This window comes from Anabrus simplex, chromosome 7 (genome assembly GCF_040414725.1).
Source record: "Anabrus simplex isolate iqAnaSimp1 chromosome 7, ASM4041472v1, whole genome shotgun sequence".
NCBI classification, from domain to species: Eukaryota; Metazoa; Arthropoda; class Insecta; order Orthoptera; family Tettigoniidae; genus Anabrus; species Anabrus simplex.
Genome location: NC_090271.1, coordinates 78663175 through 78678083, shown reverse-complemented (window position 1 = coordinate 78678083; position 14909 = coordinate 78663175). Strand labels below are relative to the sequence as shown.

Sequence of the window (14909 nt, the reverse complement as noted above, 5' to 3'; positions counted from 1 at the left end):
TCAGAAGTACTATTACCGTGTACAACGCTTGGATGAAAACTTGGCTGATTTCATACAGGACATTAAGTTTTATACTAGGGTGTTTGCTCTTCATTTCCCTGAGGATCAGATTGTACAAGCTATTGTGGAAGGGATTTCACCACCCTACAGGTCATATTTGTGTTTCGCGGCGTGCCCGCAAACTTTCTCTGAACTTGAAGCATTGGCCGTCTCAGCGGAAGGAGTTAGATACGCCGATTCTTTGCGTGTCGCGAAAGAACCCCCGCCTTCCTTTAGTAATACTCGGCCTCCACCTCGCCGACCAGTCAATCCCCGTAAATGTTATGCTTGCGGGTCGCCTGACCATCTGCGCAACAAGTGTCCACTGATCAAGTCAAGTGGGACAAGGAATGGAGCCGGGTCATCACAAGGCTGTTTTAAATGTGGGGCTTTCTCACATATCGCCAAGAATTGTCCCAATTCGAATAGCACCCCCTCCTGCTCAACTTCTGGTGCAAATTCCACCTATGCCAATAATAAAAAGTGACTAGTGGCTTCGGCTGAGTCGATTAATCCATCTTCCCGAGACTCAGCCCCTGGTAAACAGGTTGTAAATTCAGGGAACGAGCAATTTTCAAATTCATCTTTTGAAGGTCCCAAAGAGTGCCTTAGGATTGCGGCGGATACCCCCGCACCGGTCCCCTTTCTCAAAATTGAGTTAAATAACGAGCCTATAACAGCTCTCTTAGATTCAGGTAGTGTTTGTTCTATTATTTCGGCTGATTGGTATTCAAAATTGAAATCTGTTTGTAAACTTCCTAACTATTGTTTGTCGGCGATCCAATACGTTTCGGCTAATTCCTCTCCATTAGAAATTCTCGGTTCCTTATATGTCAAAATTCGTATTTTTAAATTCACATGGAAAGTTAAATTGTTTGTGGCCAAGTACTTGTCTTGCCCCATTATATTGGGAGCGGACTTTATTTCTCACACTGGTCTTGTGCTCGATCTTCAGAGTAGGTCTTGCACTTTCAAATTTGCCTCTAATTGTAATATCCCTCTATTAAAGTGTAATTCTGCATCATGTTCTTCTATTTCGCCTACCCAGGATGAGATGTTGTTAGACCTTAGGCATCTACCTGAGGAGCAGGCTGATAGTATTCGCAAATTGTGTCAGTCGTTTCCCGAGGTGTTCTCTGATACTCTTGGTGTTACTGACCTTATTGAATACAAAATTGAGGTCACGGATTCGATTCCTGTCCGTTTTCTACCTTATAGGCTATCTCCACCTAAAATGAAGGCTCTAAAAGAAATCATCGATCAGATGTTGAAGGACGGTATTATTAGGCCCTCTAAGTCAGCGTATTCTTCGCCTATTTTTTTAGTCCCGAAACCCCAAGGAGGCTTCAGGCCTGTCATTGATTACAGGGCTCTCAATCGGAAGGTGGTGTTACAATCTGTACCCCTTCCCGACCTTCATTCTTGTTTTTCATGGTTTCGTAAGGCCAAGTTCTTTACTATCTTGGACTTGAATCAGGCCTATAATCAAATTCCCCTTGCCAAAGAGTCTAAACATCTTACAGCGTTTGCCACGGACTGGAATTTATACGAATACAACCGCGTGCCTTTCGGGCTCCCCACGGGAGCAGCTGTACTCACTAGGCTACTAGATAGGGTCTTCTCCGACATCAAATTTGAGTACTTATATCACTACTTGGACGATGTCGTCGTATTTTCAGAGACTTTTGAAGAACATCTAGATCATCTGCGAGAAGTTCTCGATAGCCTTCGTAAGGCTGGGTTAACTGTTAAGTTGTCCAAGGTTGCCTTTGCTAAGCCCTCTATGTCTTTCCTAGGGCATATTGTGTCACCGGATGGTGTAGCAGTCGATCATTCTAGAACACAGGCCATCCGTGATTTTAAACCTCCCAAAGACATTTAAGGTATCGCCAGGTTCATTGGTATGGTGAATTTCTTCAGGAAGTTTATTCCTAACTTCGCTAATAGAGCGGCGCCCTTAAACCTTCTTCGTAGGAAAGGCATCAAATTCGAGTGGGGACCTTCTCAACAAGCCGCTTTTGAAGACCTTAAATTAGCTCTTTGTAATGCCCCTGTACTTGCTATGCCTGATTTCTCGAAGAAATTCATTGTCCAAACCGACGCATCGTCGTCAGCGGTAGCTGCAGTCCTTCTTCAAGAGACTGAACTAGGGAGGCGCCCCATCGCCTATGCGTCCAGGACATTGTCGGCTCAAGAAGCCAAGTATTCCATCTATGAGCTCGAAGGTTTGGCAGTCTTATTCGCCTTAGAGAAGTTCCGTCTCTATCTGGAACATGTCAAATTCGACCTGGAGACAGATAATCAAGCCTTAAGCTGGGTCTTAGGTAGGCCGCGTCGTACTGGTCGTATAGCCCGCTGGGCCATCCGTATTTCTGCCTTCCAGTTTGATGTTAGACATATCAGAGGTACCGAAAATGTTGTTGCTGATGGACTCAGCCGTATGTTTTCTAACGACGTCGAGACCCACGAACCGGTCGACAATTCATCACCTTCCGAGTCCATACTATCTAAGGTTAATGCCATCCTAACAGATGCTCCCATGCTCTTTAGGAATATCGAGAAATACCAACGTGAAGATCCGACGCTGGCTCCGATAATGGAAACCCTTTCTTCTGGGGAACATGTTGTCCCTTATGTTCTGAGGAATGGTGTTCTATGTTGCCCTTCGAGGCATGATAAGATGATGAAAGTTGTCGTTCCAGCTGTTCTTGTACCTATGATCTTCAAGTATTATCATGAGACCCCATTAGGAGGGCATCTTGGAATCTTTAAAACTCGTGAAAAGATTCGTGAAATGTTCATCTGGAAAGGTATGGACGGTGAAATCCGTGAACTAGTAAAGGCTTGTAAATCCTGTTTGCTTAGTAAACCGACCATGTCCACCAAGGTAGGCCTCTTGTCTTCTCAGCAAGCGTCGCGCCCCATGGAACGCCTGTATATTGATTATGTAGGACCATTCCCCCAGTCAAAGGGTAATGCCAACAAGTTCATCCTTGTGTGTGTAGATGGTTTTACCAGATTTTCTTGGTTATTTCCGACTAAGCTGGCTACCGCTCAGTCTACCATTACTTGCTTAAATTCTATTTTTGCTTCTTTTGGTCCGTGCCAATATATTGTAACTGATAATGCGAAGGCTTTTACATCTAACTTATTTCGTAAATTCTGTTTTGACTTATCCATCTCTCATGTAACTACTTCTGCTTATTACCCTCAACCATCTCTGGCTGAACGGGTTAATCGTAATCTCAGGTCCGCACTTATTGCCTATCATCATGAAGATCATTCCAGGCGGGACACGTCCCTGCATTGGTTAGCTTTTGCTTTGAATTCGGCGGTTCATGAATCTCATAAGTTCACTCCAGCTTCCTTGATGTTCAAGTTTGTTCCCAACACGCCGCTCTCTAACCTTTGGTTTCTGAGTGACATTCTACCCGAGACAATAGATCCGGATAATATTAAAGATCTTTGGAAGAAGGCTAAAGCCAATCTTAAGGTATCTCATGAAAAGGTTAGGGAAAAGTATGATCGTGGACGGAGACCCACCACTTTGAAGGTAGGTGACCAGGTGATGGTCAAGAATTTTGTTCCCGCGGGCAAGCTTGCCCCCAGATTTCATGGGCCATGCATCATTCTCGATTTTCTTACGCCGGTTACATTGTTAGTAAGCAATCCAGCCACCGAGAGGATATTTAGGGTTCACCTGTCCCAGGTGAAACCGGTGTAAATTTTGTGTCAACTTGCTTCATATAATTTGATATAAATATGAAGGTTATATTTTTTTTTGAGTTCCACTCTTAAGGCATTCTGCTCCTTCTATTTTATTTTATATGTAAGCATTTCTGTAAAACCTCCCCCGATTTGTTAAACTGCCATCCTGTCCTTGCCACGGCCATTACCACGCTCCCGTCTCCTGCTCCACTACACACAGTGGCTGGCTTAGATGAAATGTCATGGATATCTGCACGCCGCTGGCTCCTCAATCTCTCTACATGCCTGTGCCCTCAAAAGAAACATGATGGTCCAACACAATTCTGCCGCCTAGCTTAAATGTTTCAGTGCCCCCGCAGCCGCGCGGCGCTGTGCCGCGGCTGGGTTCGAGGACGGGCCCCCTCGGCCCCAGCGAGGACGACATGTGCACGGCGAGCCGGAGCTCTCCTCCCGGCCTAGGCTGATGTGCGGCGCACGTCCTGCTACTTGCCCGCAACCTGTATTCCTTCACCGCGGGCGCGGCGTGTTTCAACACCACTGCTCCCCTCATAGTGCGGGCGAGCGGTATCTCAGGGTACTTGAGGGGTCCGAGCGGCCTCCTTTGGACGCAAGCTGCAACGGCCGGTCTGGCCATCCAACTTCATCAACCTCAACTACATGGACAGTTACGATAAGCAATGACTACACTCGGGAATTCAACAGCAATATTTGGTGGACATTGCAAAATTTTTCATCACTTTTAAGTATTAAAAGTCTATCTTCGGAATTCTACTTCTACAAACTTAAAAACTTTACTTCATCTGCAACAACAAAATTTTGAAACTAAATCAAACCAAATTAAGAAAATCTTATAATTTTTTTTTGCAATTAATCTCCATAACTACATCAAAACTTGGACCTTGTTTTCAAACAATTTCATGTGTCACCCCGGGAGGAACTTTTGGGGGGGGAGGTCTGTACCGGGAGGTACACCTCCACTCCGCTAATTTAAAATGTACGCCAGTTGAAACTCCTCTGCTGGAGGAAGTCTGAACTTTATCTACGCTATTAATTCTTTACCTTCTCAGAAGATGTCACCACGTGGAAAATTTTGAGTTTTTGAACTGTGTCATTTTTGATGTGTTTTTGTTTCGCTTGAAGTAAGAAGTGTGAACTTTCTCTTCTAGAGGACACTACTGAAGATCAACAATAGTGCACCCTAGTGCGGAGTCAAAGAACTATTTTGTTGGAGAAATTTTTATTTCAAATGTTTGTTTCTTGCTAAATTTCTTTCTGTTATTGTTTAAGTTGGCTGTATACCCCTCTTTTCCCCCTTGTTTTAGATTTATCCAATCCCGAATTTCTTTTAGTAATTTCCGACCAATCCGATGTATCTTCCCCCATCTTGGATATGTTTCTGTACCCTAGCCAATAAAGTAATTGTGGGCGGGTGTTTTCATTCCCCTAACGCCTAGAAACTTCCGCGAGAGGATTTAAACTGCTGAGTTTAGGGTCTCCGGGCAACTTCTGTTCCATCTTTCAGTGTATAAAGTACATAGCAGGAGGCGGGAAGTGCCTCTTTCCTCGGCAGCGGTCATCAATAAGGTAATGGCCGATTAATAAATTCTTTCTTTGCTAGCTCAGCAGTTTAACTCTCGGGGCGGGTGCGAAGCGTTCCACCATGTAACCTTTTCCTAAAATGTAACAATCTTTCTTCTATTCTCTTTTAAGCTACCTTCTGGGATAGAGAGTGCTAACCCTCTCGAGCTCCCACTCACATTGTCTTGAGGTGAACTTATTTTCTCAACCTATTCTTCGTTAATGAAAAACAAATTACTCTTTTCTAAAGTCACCTCGGTAGTATGGGATTAGCCCTTGCATTAGTGGCCTAGAGCCAGATTAGGTTTTTTTAAAAACAAGTGTATTAGGAGTGCAGATTGCCTCCTCTCAAATTGTTATTTTAGAGGTCATGTAATTGCCCCTTTTCATTTAATAGACCTCAGTAAGTTGGGTATTGTACCCCTGTGTCTATGTCCAGTGAGGACAACTTGAAGGTGGAGTTTGGTGTGGCCTGGGAGAGGCTTAAATTTTGAGAGCGAGTGGCTCTTTTGAAAATTAAGAGTTGTATGCCTCGTGGAGGCTTTTCTGTGTAATTTGGAGCAAGGGCTCCTAGGGATGAATGGGGTTTTCTGCCCCTCTGTTAAAACTCGTGTTTGGGGTAAAACTGAGCTGATTGCCCAAGCTGTGTAAAATCAGGGCGCGAAGCCCAATTCCTGTAAATATTGTAACTACCCTTTTTGACTTGCTACTTTGTACCTGCCATGCTTGTTAATTCTTGTTTTTGAAAAGAAAATATAACCTTGTTAAATTTTAAATTAATTTTGCTTTCGTAGCTGGAGACCTATTCACACCCGCACCTTATTTCACCTCTACCTACCACGGAAAACTCCGTAACAATAATAATAATAATAATAATAATAATAATAATAATAATAATAGAAAGCTACGAGTAAGAACTCGTTGGAATCAGCATAACTTACACTATTTAATGATATCAGAGTCCGCCTCTGTGGTGTACTGGTTAGTGTGATTAGCTGCCACCCCTGGAGGCCCGGGTTCGATTCCCGGCTCTGCCACGAAATTTGAAAAGTGGTACCAGAGCTGGAACGGGGTCAACTCAGCCTCGGGAGGTCAACTGAGTAGAGGTGGGTTCGATTCCCACCTCAGCATCCTGGAAGTGGTTTTTCCGTGGTTTCCCACTTCTCCTCCAGGAAAATACCGGGATGGTACCTAACTTAAGGCCACGGCCCCTTCCTTTCCTCTTCCTTGTCCTTTCCAATCTTCTAATCCCCCCGCAAGATCTCTGTTCAGCATAGCAGGTGAGGCCGCCTGGGCGAGGTACTGGTCATTCTTCCCAGTTGTATCTCCGACCCAATATCTCACGCCCCAGGACACTGCCCTTGAAGTGGTAGAGGTGGGATCCCTCGCTGAGTCCGAGGGAAAAGCCAACCCTGGAGGGTAAACAGATTAAGCAGAACAGAATGATGTCAGAAGACGTACTGCTTAATGAACGTATTGATAATGTCGCACCTTAGATATCCGTAATAGGAAACCAGATGTCACCCTCTTATATTGTGATGGAAAGAAGGGAGTCCCCAGCCTATACTGGCTGGCGCACAAATTCCTAAGCGGATGCTTGTAAGATTACTAGAGATTCAGCGATGCGATCAACATGAAATTATGTTAGTGGAAAGAAGGATTTTAAGATCTACAAAATGAATACTTCCCAACTCTGAAAGATCATTGCTAACGGAGCAAGTTGTCACATGTGGGCGGCCTACCTTCTCTCCAGCGGGCGACCCCGACTAACTATAAAAGAAACACTCACTCGTTGATGAAATGTCGTCGTTCATTGTGAACCAGTGTTGCTCAACTAATATTGTGTGTTATTCAGTGTTTAAATAAGTGTGTGAGACAAGGGGTTTGTTTCAAGTCAGACCGATATACGTATAACACCATCAGATATTTCTTGCATGAAATGAATAATTGTGGTGTGGGAATATAGGAGATTCTAATCCCAATATTTATTAAGGGAATACAGACCAGCATAGTTAGCATCGGCTCACACGAATAATAGTTAGATAACGGGTTAGAATTACAATGATCGCCAAGGCGCTAGTGAGTTAGTGACTATATTCTACCAATAATTATTTGCCGTAATTAAGGCCTGTGCAGCAGTAGGAGACGTCATTTTAACCAGTAGATAGTGTTACATTAGCCAGGAAGTGATGTGTAATCGAACCAGTGACGCTCACGTACTAATGAAAGAAATTAATAATCGTGTCATGTTACGAGAGAACGGGGATCGATTGGTGATCTCCAAGGAGCTGCAACTGCTAGTCGGATAGTCCATTCGAGCTTATGAGTGGGTCTAGCCATATTATGTTATATGAAGGAATATAAACAGAACTTCAATAATCAGTTTCCCATTTTTGCATAAGTAGAGTCTCGATTATCCGACGTAAACGGGACCTGGAGTACGTCGGATCACCGAAAATGTCGGATAATACGGAATAACTTTGAAAATGAACTGAAACAGGAAGGCTAAAATAATGACATATTTTACGGTGCTCTATTTATTGAATTACCAATTCAATTCTACAGTACATGCAGTATTAAACGAAAACTTTCCAGATGTCTTACGAAAAGAAACTTTTCTCCACAGATATTAAGCTACCTAATACCGTACCGTTTTTGCCACCGATCACGCCACCCAGCACTGGCAGGAAAATTAGGGTCCCCTTCATTAAAATCCTTCTGGAAATACACAGTCTTTTCCCGCAGAATGGTGCCAGATATTGGCAGGCCCTTTTCCCGGTGTTGAGATACCAAAGAAATAGTGCTCACTTACTTTTTCGTACTGACATTTTTTCATTGTTTTTCTCTGCTCTGGTAGAGCACAACTTTTCAATTTCTTCCCTCTGTTTTTTCCAGTCTCCCACTGTAACACGTCCAACACCATAATATGAAGCCACATTTTGAAGAATTTCCCCTTTGTCCAGTCTCTTTAATGCACTCAGTTTGTGTTCCATAGAAACAGTCACTTTCTTCCATTTACTCGCCATACTCACAGAGGATATGAAAATTATAACATCCGCACCGAACCAATACTACAATGACTGAAGACTCACTGCACCTGTCCTTGAGAAAAACCCAGTCCTACCGCCAGCGTTCAGGCCAGTGCTTGCCCCATGGTCGCACCCTCCACAGCGGGTGTGCCTGAATTTAGTCTCCACCAAAAGTTGAAATTAAGTCTAACAGTGTCGGATAACACGGAATGTCGGATAAGCGAAGGTCGGATGAGCGAGACTCTACTGTATATGTGAGTGCTCGTCGTACCCCGGAGTCTACTCTACCAGACCGCGCCTGATTGCCTGCAGAGGTGGATTGGAGACGACCAGAATGCGCCATTGTGCCTGCAATATTTCATCTAGGGATCATCCAGAACTTCCGACCAAGGTGATCACATATCAGGACATATTGAACGTGACCCCGAAGAAGATGAACCCAGGACTCTCAGCTAACAACGCATCAATGATGGAGGCGTAAACCCATAGGGATACTCTCTGATGACGGCGCGGTTACACACAGCAATGATAAGTACAAATCCATCATATTTCTATGCATGAGAATCATGAGGGTTGCAGAAAATTTAACGATAAAAAAGTATATATATATATATAAAATCTGCATGTACATTTGAGAGTGTATAGGTGACGCAATATACGTTTTTCAATGGGGTAAAGTTTTATTTTTATTAGTGATTTTATGGGGTTATCTGTGGTTCTGGTTAATCACAAATTTATTCCGGAGTTTTCATTTGCATAAATCAGCATTTTTAAGGGTGGAGTTGATACATCAGCAGACTTCGTAATTTATTCCAAGTCTGATTAATTGAGACGGGTCTCATAAATTTCCAAACGTATATTACTTCAATTGCTTCACGACGCAATGCATGTGTACAGCTATTCCCCTTTAGATCGGAAGGATTTTGATGCCTCGAAGAATAATGGCCCGAGGTGCAAGATCGATTTATATAGTTACGCGAGAGAATGCTAATTAAACTACCTGTCGAATTAGAATCATCTTAAGACGTAAATGACGTGAGTATGAGATATACGTGTGTGGAGTGAAGGGTGAAGCGATATGTGTGAACGTGTTTAAAATGGCAGAGTGAAAAATAATAATAATAATCATAGTGAGGAGATGAACAAAACTTCATGTGGTCTAAATATTGATAAAATATATGTTAAATCAGCCAATAATGATTCTTTGCCTGGATAAAGGCGATATAATTGAACGAGAGTTACGTCCATATGTCTGGGGCGAAATTATAGACTTCTCCCAGCTGACGTGGATAGGCTGCTCCTTAGAGAAAGATTTATGTCTGAGCAGTGGGTCATGCTGTTTGTCAATGCTTGTAATATTCACATAAAATATCTCTCTCGCTCTGACACTGTATTGAATATTCACTTGCCAATAATTTGTCACCATTAGCGTTGTGTGTTTTATGATCCGATAGGTGACGTAATCCTCCTAATTTTATATTTAAATGAGATCGAAATAGGGTTTTCATCCACACCATGAGGCCCAACTGACAAGAGTTGGACACCGTGTGGTATTGACGGCTTTAGATCGATACCAGGAGATCTGTGAAGGGCCACAATTTCAGCAGACATTTATGTGTGTGAATTATATTATATGTTGATGTACTTACAGCTGATTGATTCATTTTTCATGTGTTTGTATTCTCGTGTTATATCATTGTATGGTGACTCACAGGATACCAACGTTGTATGTGTCCTCTTTGTATCGTAGCAGGATAAGATAATACCCGGGGAAACGCACATATTGGCGATAAGTGATATACAACTAATGTATTCACGTATATCTTATTTTCAACGGACGACGAGATGATTTTCATGGTTGTAGGAGGTATGCGAATTGCAGCTTACAAAGAAATCTCAAGACCATGATGGATGTTCACACAAGTATGAAGGATGAGGTTTATTCACCTAATCAATACTTTATTATAAAAGGTGTCTAATAATTTAAATTACATTAAAACACAGTACCGGTTTCGGCCTGTTAAATAGGTCATCGTCAGCTGTTGATGAATCTGCTTACTCAATAGCGACTCTACAAAATAAAACATTACTGAGATTAAACAAGAATGCCACTATTCTAGCAAAATGCAATGATTAATGTCTAAATATATACATATGGCACAGTTTTTGAAGTTAAAAGGCTTTAACTTCCTGGAGTCCCATGAATGCCACATATTCCAAAAACATTTATATTATGCTATAATGTTGAAAACAGCATTTGAAATGAGATCGAAATTGGGGTGAAAACAGCATTTTGTATTCGTAATAATTTTGCACCAATGTCTGACTCCCAGATAACTGTAAATTCAAAACTCATAGGGACGGAACTATAGGAAAAGTTACATCCCCGGCATTCCCAACAAGGAGGATGAAGCATTTTTTTCTTGACAGTGGAATTAGACAAATGAGTGTCCTCTGAAGCACTACCCGATATGAATGCATAGAAGCAATGACGTTCACCAGCAAGAAAACTGAGGTAAATACAGAGTGATTTGATGGGATCTTACGAGAATATACTCAGTACATATTTGTCATGAAAAGAACCAGACACCAAAAAGCCGTCCACTAATTCGAAAAATGTTTGTTTCATAGAAGTTTTTCTGTCATAAATGTGTTCAAAAGTGTTCATACTCGCAACTTCAGGAATCTACAAGATTTTCTGGCTCTCGAACGATCACCTGAAGATCTGTTAATCGTATCACTGGTACTTGTCTGGTACACTGTTGAGAGCCCCCTTTAAATTTATAACTTGAGATCTAAACGAACGAATGACACCAATATCAGTGTATTTAAGAATAGAAAACATAGTGATGGTACTCACCAATCACGGTGAGTTTGACCTTGGTGTTGCGTGTTGGCGATTGACGGAAATCCACACGACAGCGGTATATTCCTTCGTCCCTCTCGTCAATGTTGTCCAACGAAAGAGTTGCTGGCTCTGTGATGGTTCTGAAGTAGCCTCGCTCTTCCAAGATCTCCTTGTCTCTCCAGTGGGAAGCCAACTCACTGTGTTTGCCACGGATGTCATAGCTGGAACGAAAAACATTAAATACGTAAGTAACAGTAGACTTAATGATTTTACCGTGATTTAAGGACACCAATAAAATACGAAAATATCTACTTTGTGTGTGAATACAAACACATGAAAGTATTTATTTATTTATTTATTTATTTATTTATTTATTTATTTATTTTTTATTTTTTTATTTTAGGTTTTGGTCACGGTTGTATAGTCAAGGGTTAGGACCAGCAAAGAAGCGCCCGTGGTCTTAATGAATTAATTAAGATGAGGATTTGCCTCAGAATTTGCCTGGTGTGATAACTGGAAACCACGAAGAAACATTTTCGGTGGTGGAGTTTAAACCGCAAAGTCAACTTGTTCGGTAACAATGACAGCGATTTTTGACTGTAATTTCCTACATTCTAAGTCCGAACCTTCTTACAATCTATATATATTATCAGAGTTTTGTCTGTAAATTGGTCAGAATTTAAAGGAATAGTATTTCAGTATTGGCCGCGTCCACAGTAACAAGGAAATTCACATTTTAATTTTCCATCATTTCTGTCTGTCTGTCTGTCTCTCTGTCTATCTGTCGGGCATAAAAAGAAAATGGCTGAAGATTATTTAATTAAAATCGGTATGTAAAGTCGGGGAATTTTCCTCTGCAATCTAGGCTGTAAATAATTTTATTCACACTTAGTGACGTGGTATTTTAGGAAAAGGCCAGAAATTTAATTTGCAAATATTCATGTTATTAATGGTTCTATCGATAAATACCAAGTAACTAAAGTTATGTGGAATTTAATTTCCGATGATTTATGTCTTATATTTTTTGTCGTACCGGCTATGATAACATATATTCGTGAATTTCGATTCTTATAGCTAAGTTCAAATCAACGCCGTAATACGAGAAAGGGGGTGAACAGAATTTAATGAAAATCGGCATGTTAAGTTGGGAATAATGTGATACAGTAAAGGATATAAATAATTTTTATTCATGTTGGATGACATTAGAGTTTAGGGGAGGGTGAGAGTAAATTTAATTTGTAAATACATATGTTATTAGTTCTATCGAAAAGTATGAGATACCGTTATATAGAATACAAGTTCCAACCATTTATGTCTTATACTGTTTTCTTGTACCGACTATGATAATATAATAATTAATTTAGACCTTCTTTACTTAGTCCATATAAGCGCATTGTTAACATGGAAATATTGTTTAATCGTGTTAATTGTCCGGCTCCATGGCTAAGTGCTTAGCGTGCTGGCCTATGGTCACTAGGGTCCCGGGTGCGATTCCCGGCAGGCTCGGGAATTTTAACCATCATTGGTTAATTTCTCTGGCATGGGGGCTGGGTTTATGAGTTGTCCACATCATCCTCATCACGACGCGCAGGTCGCCTACGGGGTTAAACTGAAAGACATGCACCTGGCAACCTGAACATGTCCTTGGACACTGCCGGCACTAAAAGCCATACGTCATTTCATTTCATCGTGTTAATTGGCGAAGGTTTTGTCATGATGTCTTAAGGTGTAAAACTGCGTTGTCATCGGTCCATATAGACAAGGAAAATGTAAAGATGATTATAAAAAATGAGAAAACATCGTAAAGGAACGATCCATTGCAGAGTAAGGCAAGAGAGAGTCATAAAAGAAGGAAAGCCAGCCTTTATATTCTTTTTTTGCTAGGGGCTTTACGTCGCTCCGACGCAGATAGGTCTTATGGCGACGACGGGATAGGAAAGGCCTAGGAGTTGGAAGGAAGCGGCCGTGGCCTTAATTAAGGTACAGCCCCAGCATTTGCCTGGTGTGAAAATGGGAAACCACGGAAAACCATCTTCAGGGCTGCCGATAGTGGGATTCGAACCTACTATCTCCCGGATTACAGATCACAGCCGCGCGCCTCAACGCGCACGGCCAACTCGCCCGGTAGCCTTTATATTAGTTGCTCTAATATTCCGATTCGGAAGGAAACTAAACGTGAAGGTCTACAATATCGGAAGCTCATAGAACTGATCAACAAAACATTATATTGTCCATTGTTATTATGTGATTTGTCTCTTCTGCTGCCACTCATCTCCGATAGATGAGATTACTGCTGCGTCCCGAGTAATACAGCCTGCCATAATATTGGAGGAAAGTGGCTGTGGAGCTGGATAAGTTCGCACATTCTATACAATTCTTTCGTCAACGGCAGGTACTGCAACTAGTATAAAACAAATCTCGAAGAGCCATTTTTCTCACTAACCTCTGTAAGTGTTGCCACTAAAAGTTTGAAATTCTTGCCCATGTCCTGGGAGCGCGCTGAGAAGTATGCGCCACAATGCTGCCAGGTAGCTTATAGCCACTGCTCTCCACCACGAGTCCTACATAGCCCAATACGAAGTGCACTATAGTAGCAAGGGAAAGCAGTAATCGGTGGTTCGACAAGCCCCGTTCTTCGGAGACCCAACCATCCGGTTCCAGTCTCACGAAAATTAGCCTGAGGAACAAAGAAAAGAAGCGAAAATACAAAGACACAGTCCCATTCTGAAAATAAATTTACCACATTGAGATACCATCAGACATCGGAGCAAGAGGATCGATTGCGCGCTTCTTCGTCTATTTTTGCAAGACATTTGGGCTGAAGGAGGATTTGACATCAGTCATGGTTTTGTCAGCAATAAAGGGCTCAAACAGCATCTTCAGGAACTACGGCCCGTAAAATAAGAACCACTAGTTTGGCCCCAAAATCGTAAATATTGGTACTGTATATATTGTACTAATTGCACTCTCCGTCCTTATAGCAACTTACGTTTTGTAAACAAGAAGTGGTAGTATAATTTACATGAAATACACCTTAAGAAATGCAACCAGATTAACAATACAAAGTCCGGCTAAATATTGTTTTTGAGTTGAAGCTACCACGGTCTCTTAAATTTAAATTATACTCCTTGTCTCAGATGGACTGTGCCTCCGTCTTTATATATTACGTGCAGGTTACCAACGTTTCGAATATATTCCTTTAATATTTATCAAAGTAACGGATGATACTCTTCTTGATCAGGAACGTGAACAAGTAACTTAAATATTTTCATAAATACAACCTGTACTTTTGATATGAGGAATTACGGGAATGTAAGCAGAGGATGGGTTTTCAAGCGATTGTGAGGTTTCGGTACTATTAGCATTCACAATGATATTCTACAGGGATGCAGGACTCTTCATATCGCAGGATAAACAATGAACAAGTACGGTACAGACATGCTTCCATTCACTCTTACTAACAGAATTAATCTAAACTTGTCAGAAAATACCCGTTTTACTCTATTTACCTTTATTACTTCGCGAATGTTGATGTATCGTAAAAAAAAAAGTTTCATACATTCATTGTATTGAAGAGATGATTATTTAATTTCGTTTGCTTCTAAACCGAACATAAGCAAGATGAGGGATTAAGTAGAACATATCTGTTGCTACATCAGTAGATAGCCATCTAACTGCACCGAAGCAAGTGGCAACTTGTTAACAGT

General features: G+C 41.6%; 1 protein-coding gene across 1 annotated transcript in view; it reads right to left on the bottom strand.

Annotated features, from left to right (window-relative positions):
- LOC136877702 (synaptogenesis protein syg-1-like) overlaps positions 1-14909 on the bottom strand; it is a 1066513-nt gene that overhangs the window by 1023879 nt on the left and 27725 nt on the right. Inside the window, exon 3 of the mRNA XM_068228708.1 lies at positions 11215-11423. Coding sequence (XP_068084809.1) covers positions 11215-11423 — 209 coding nt within the window. The remainder of the gene's footprint in view (positions 1-11214; positions 11424-14909) is intronic.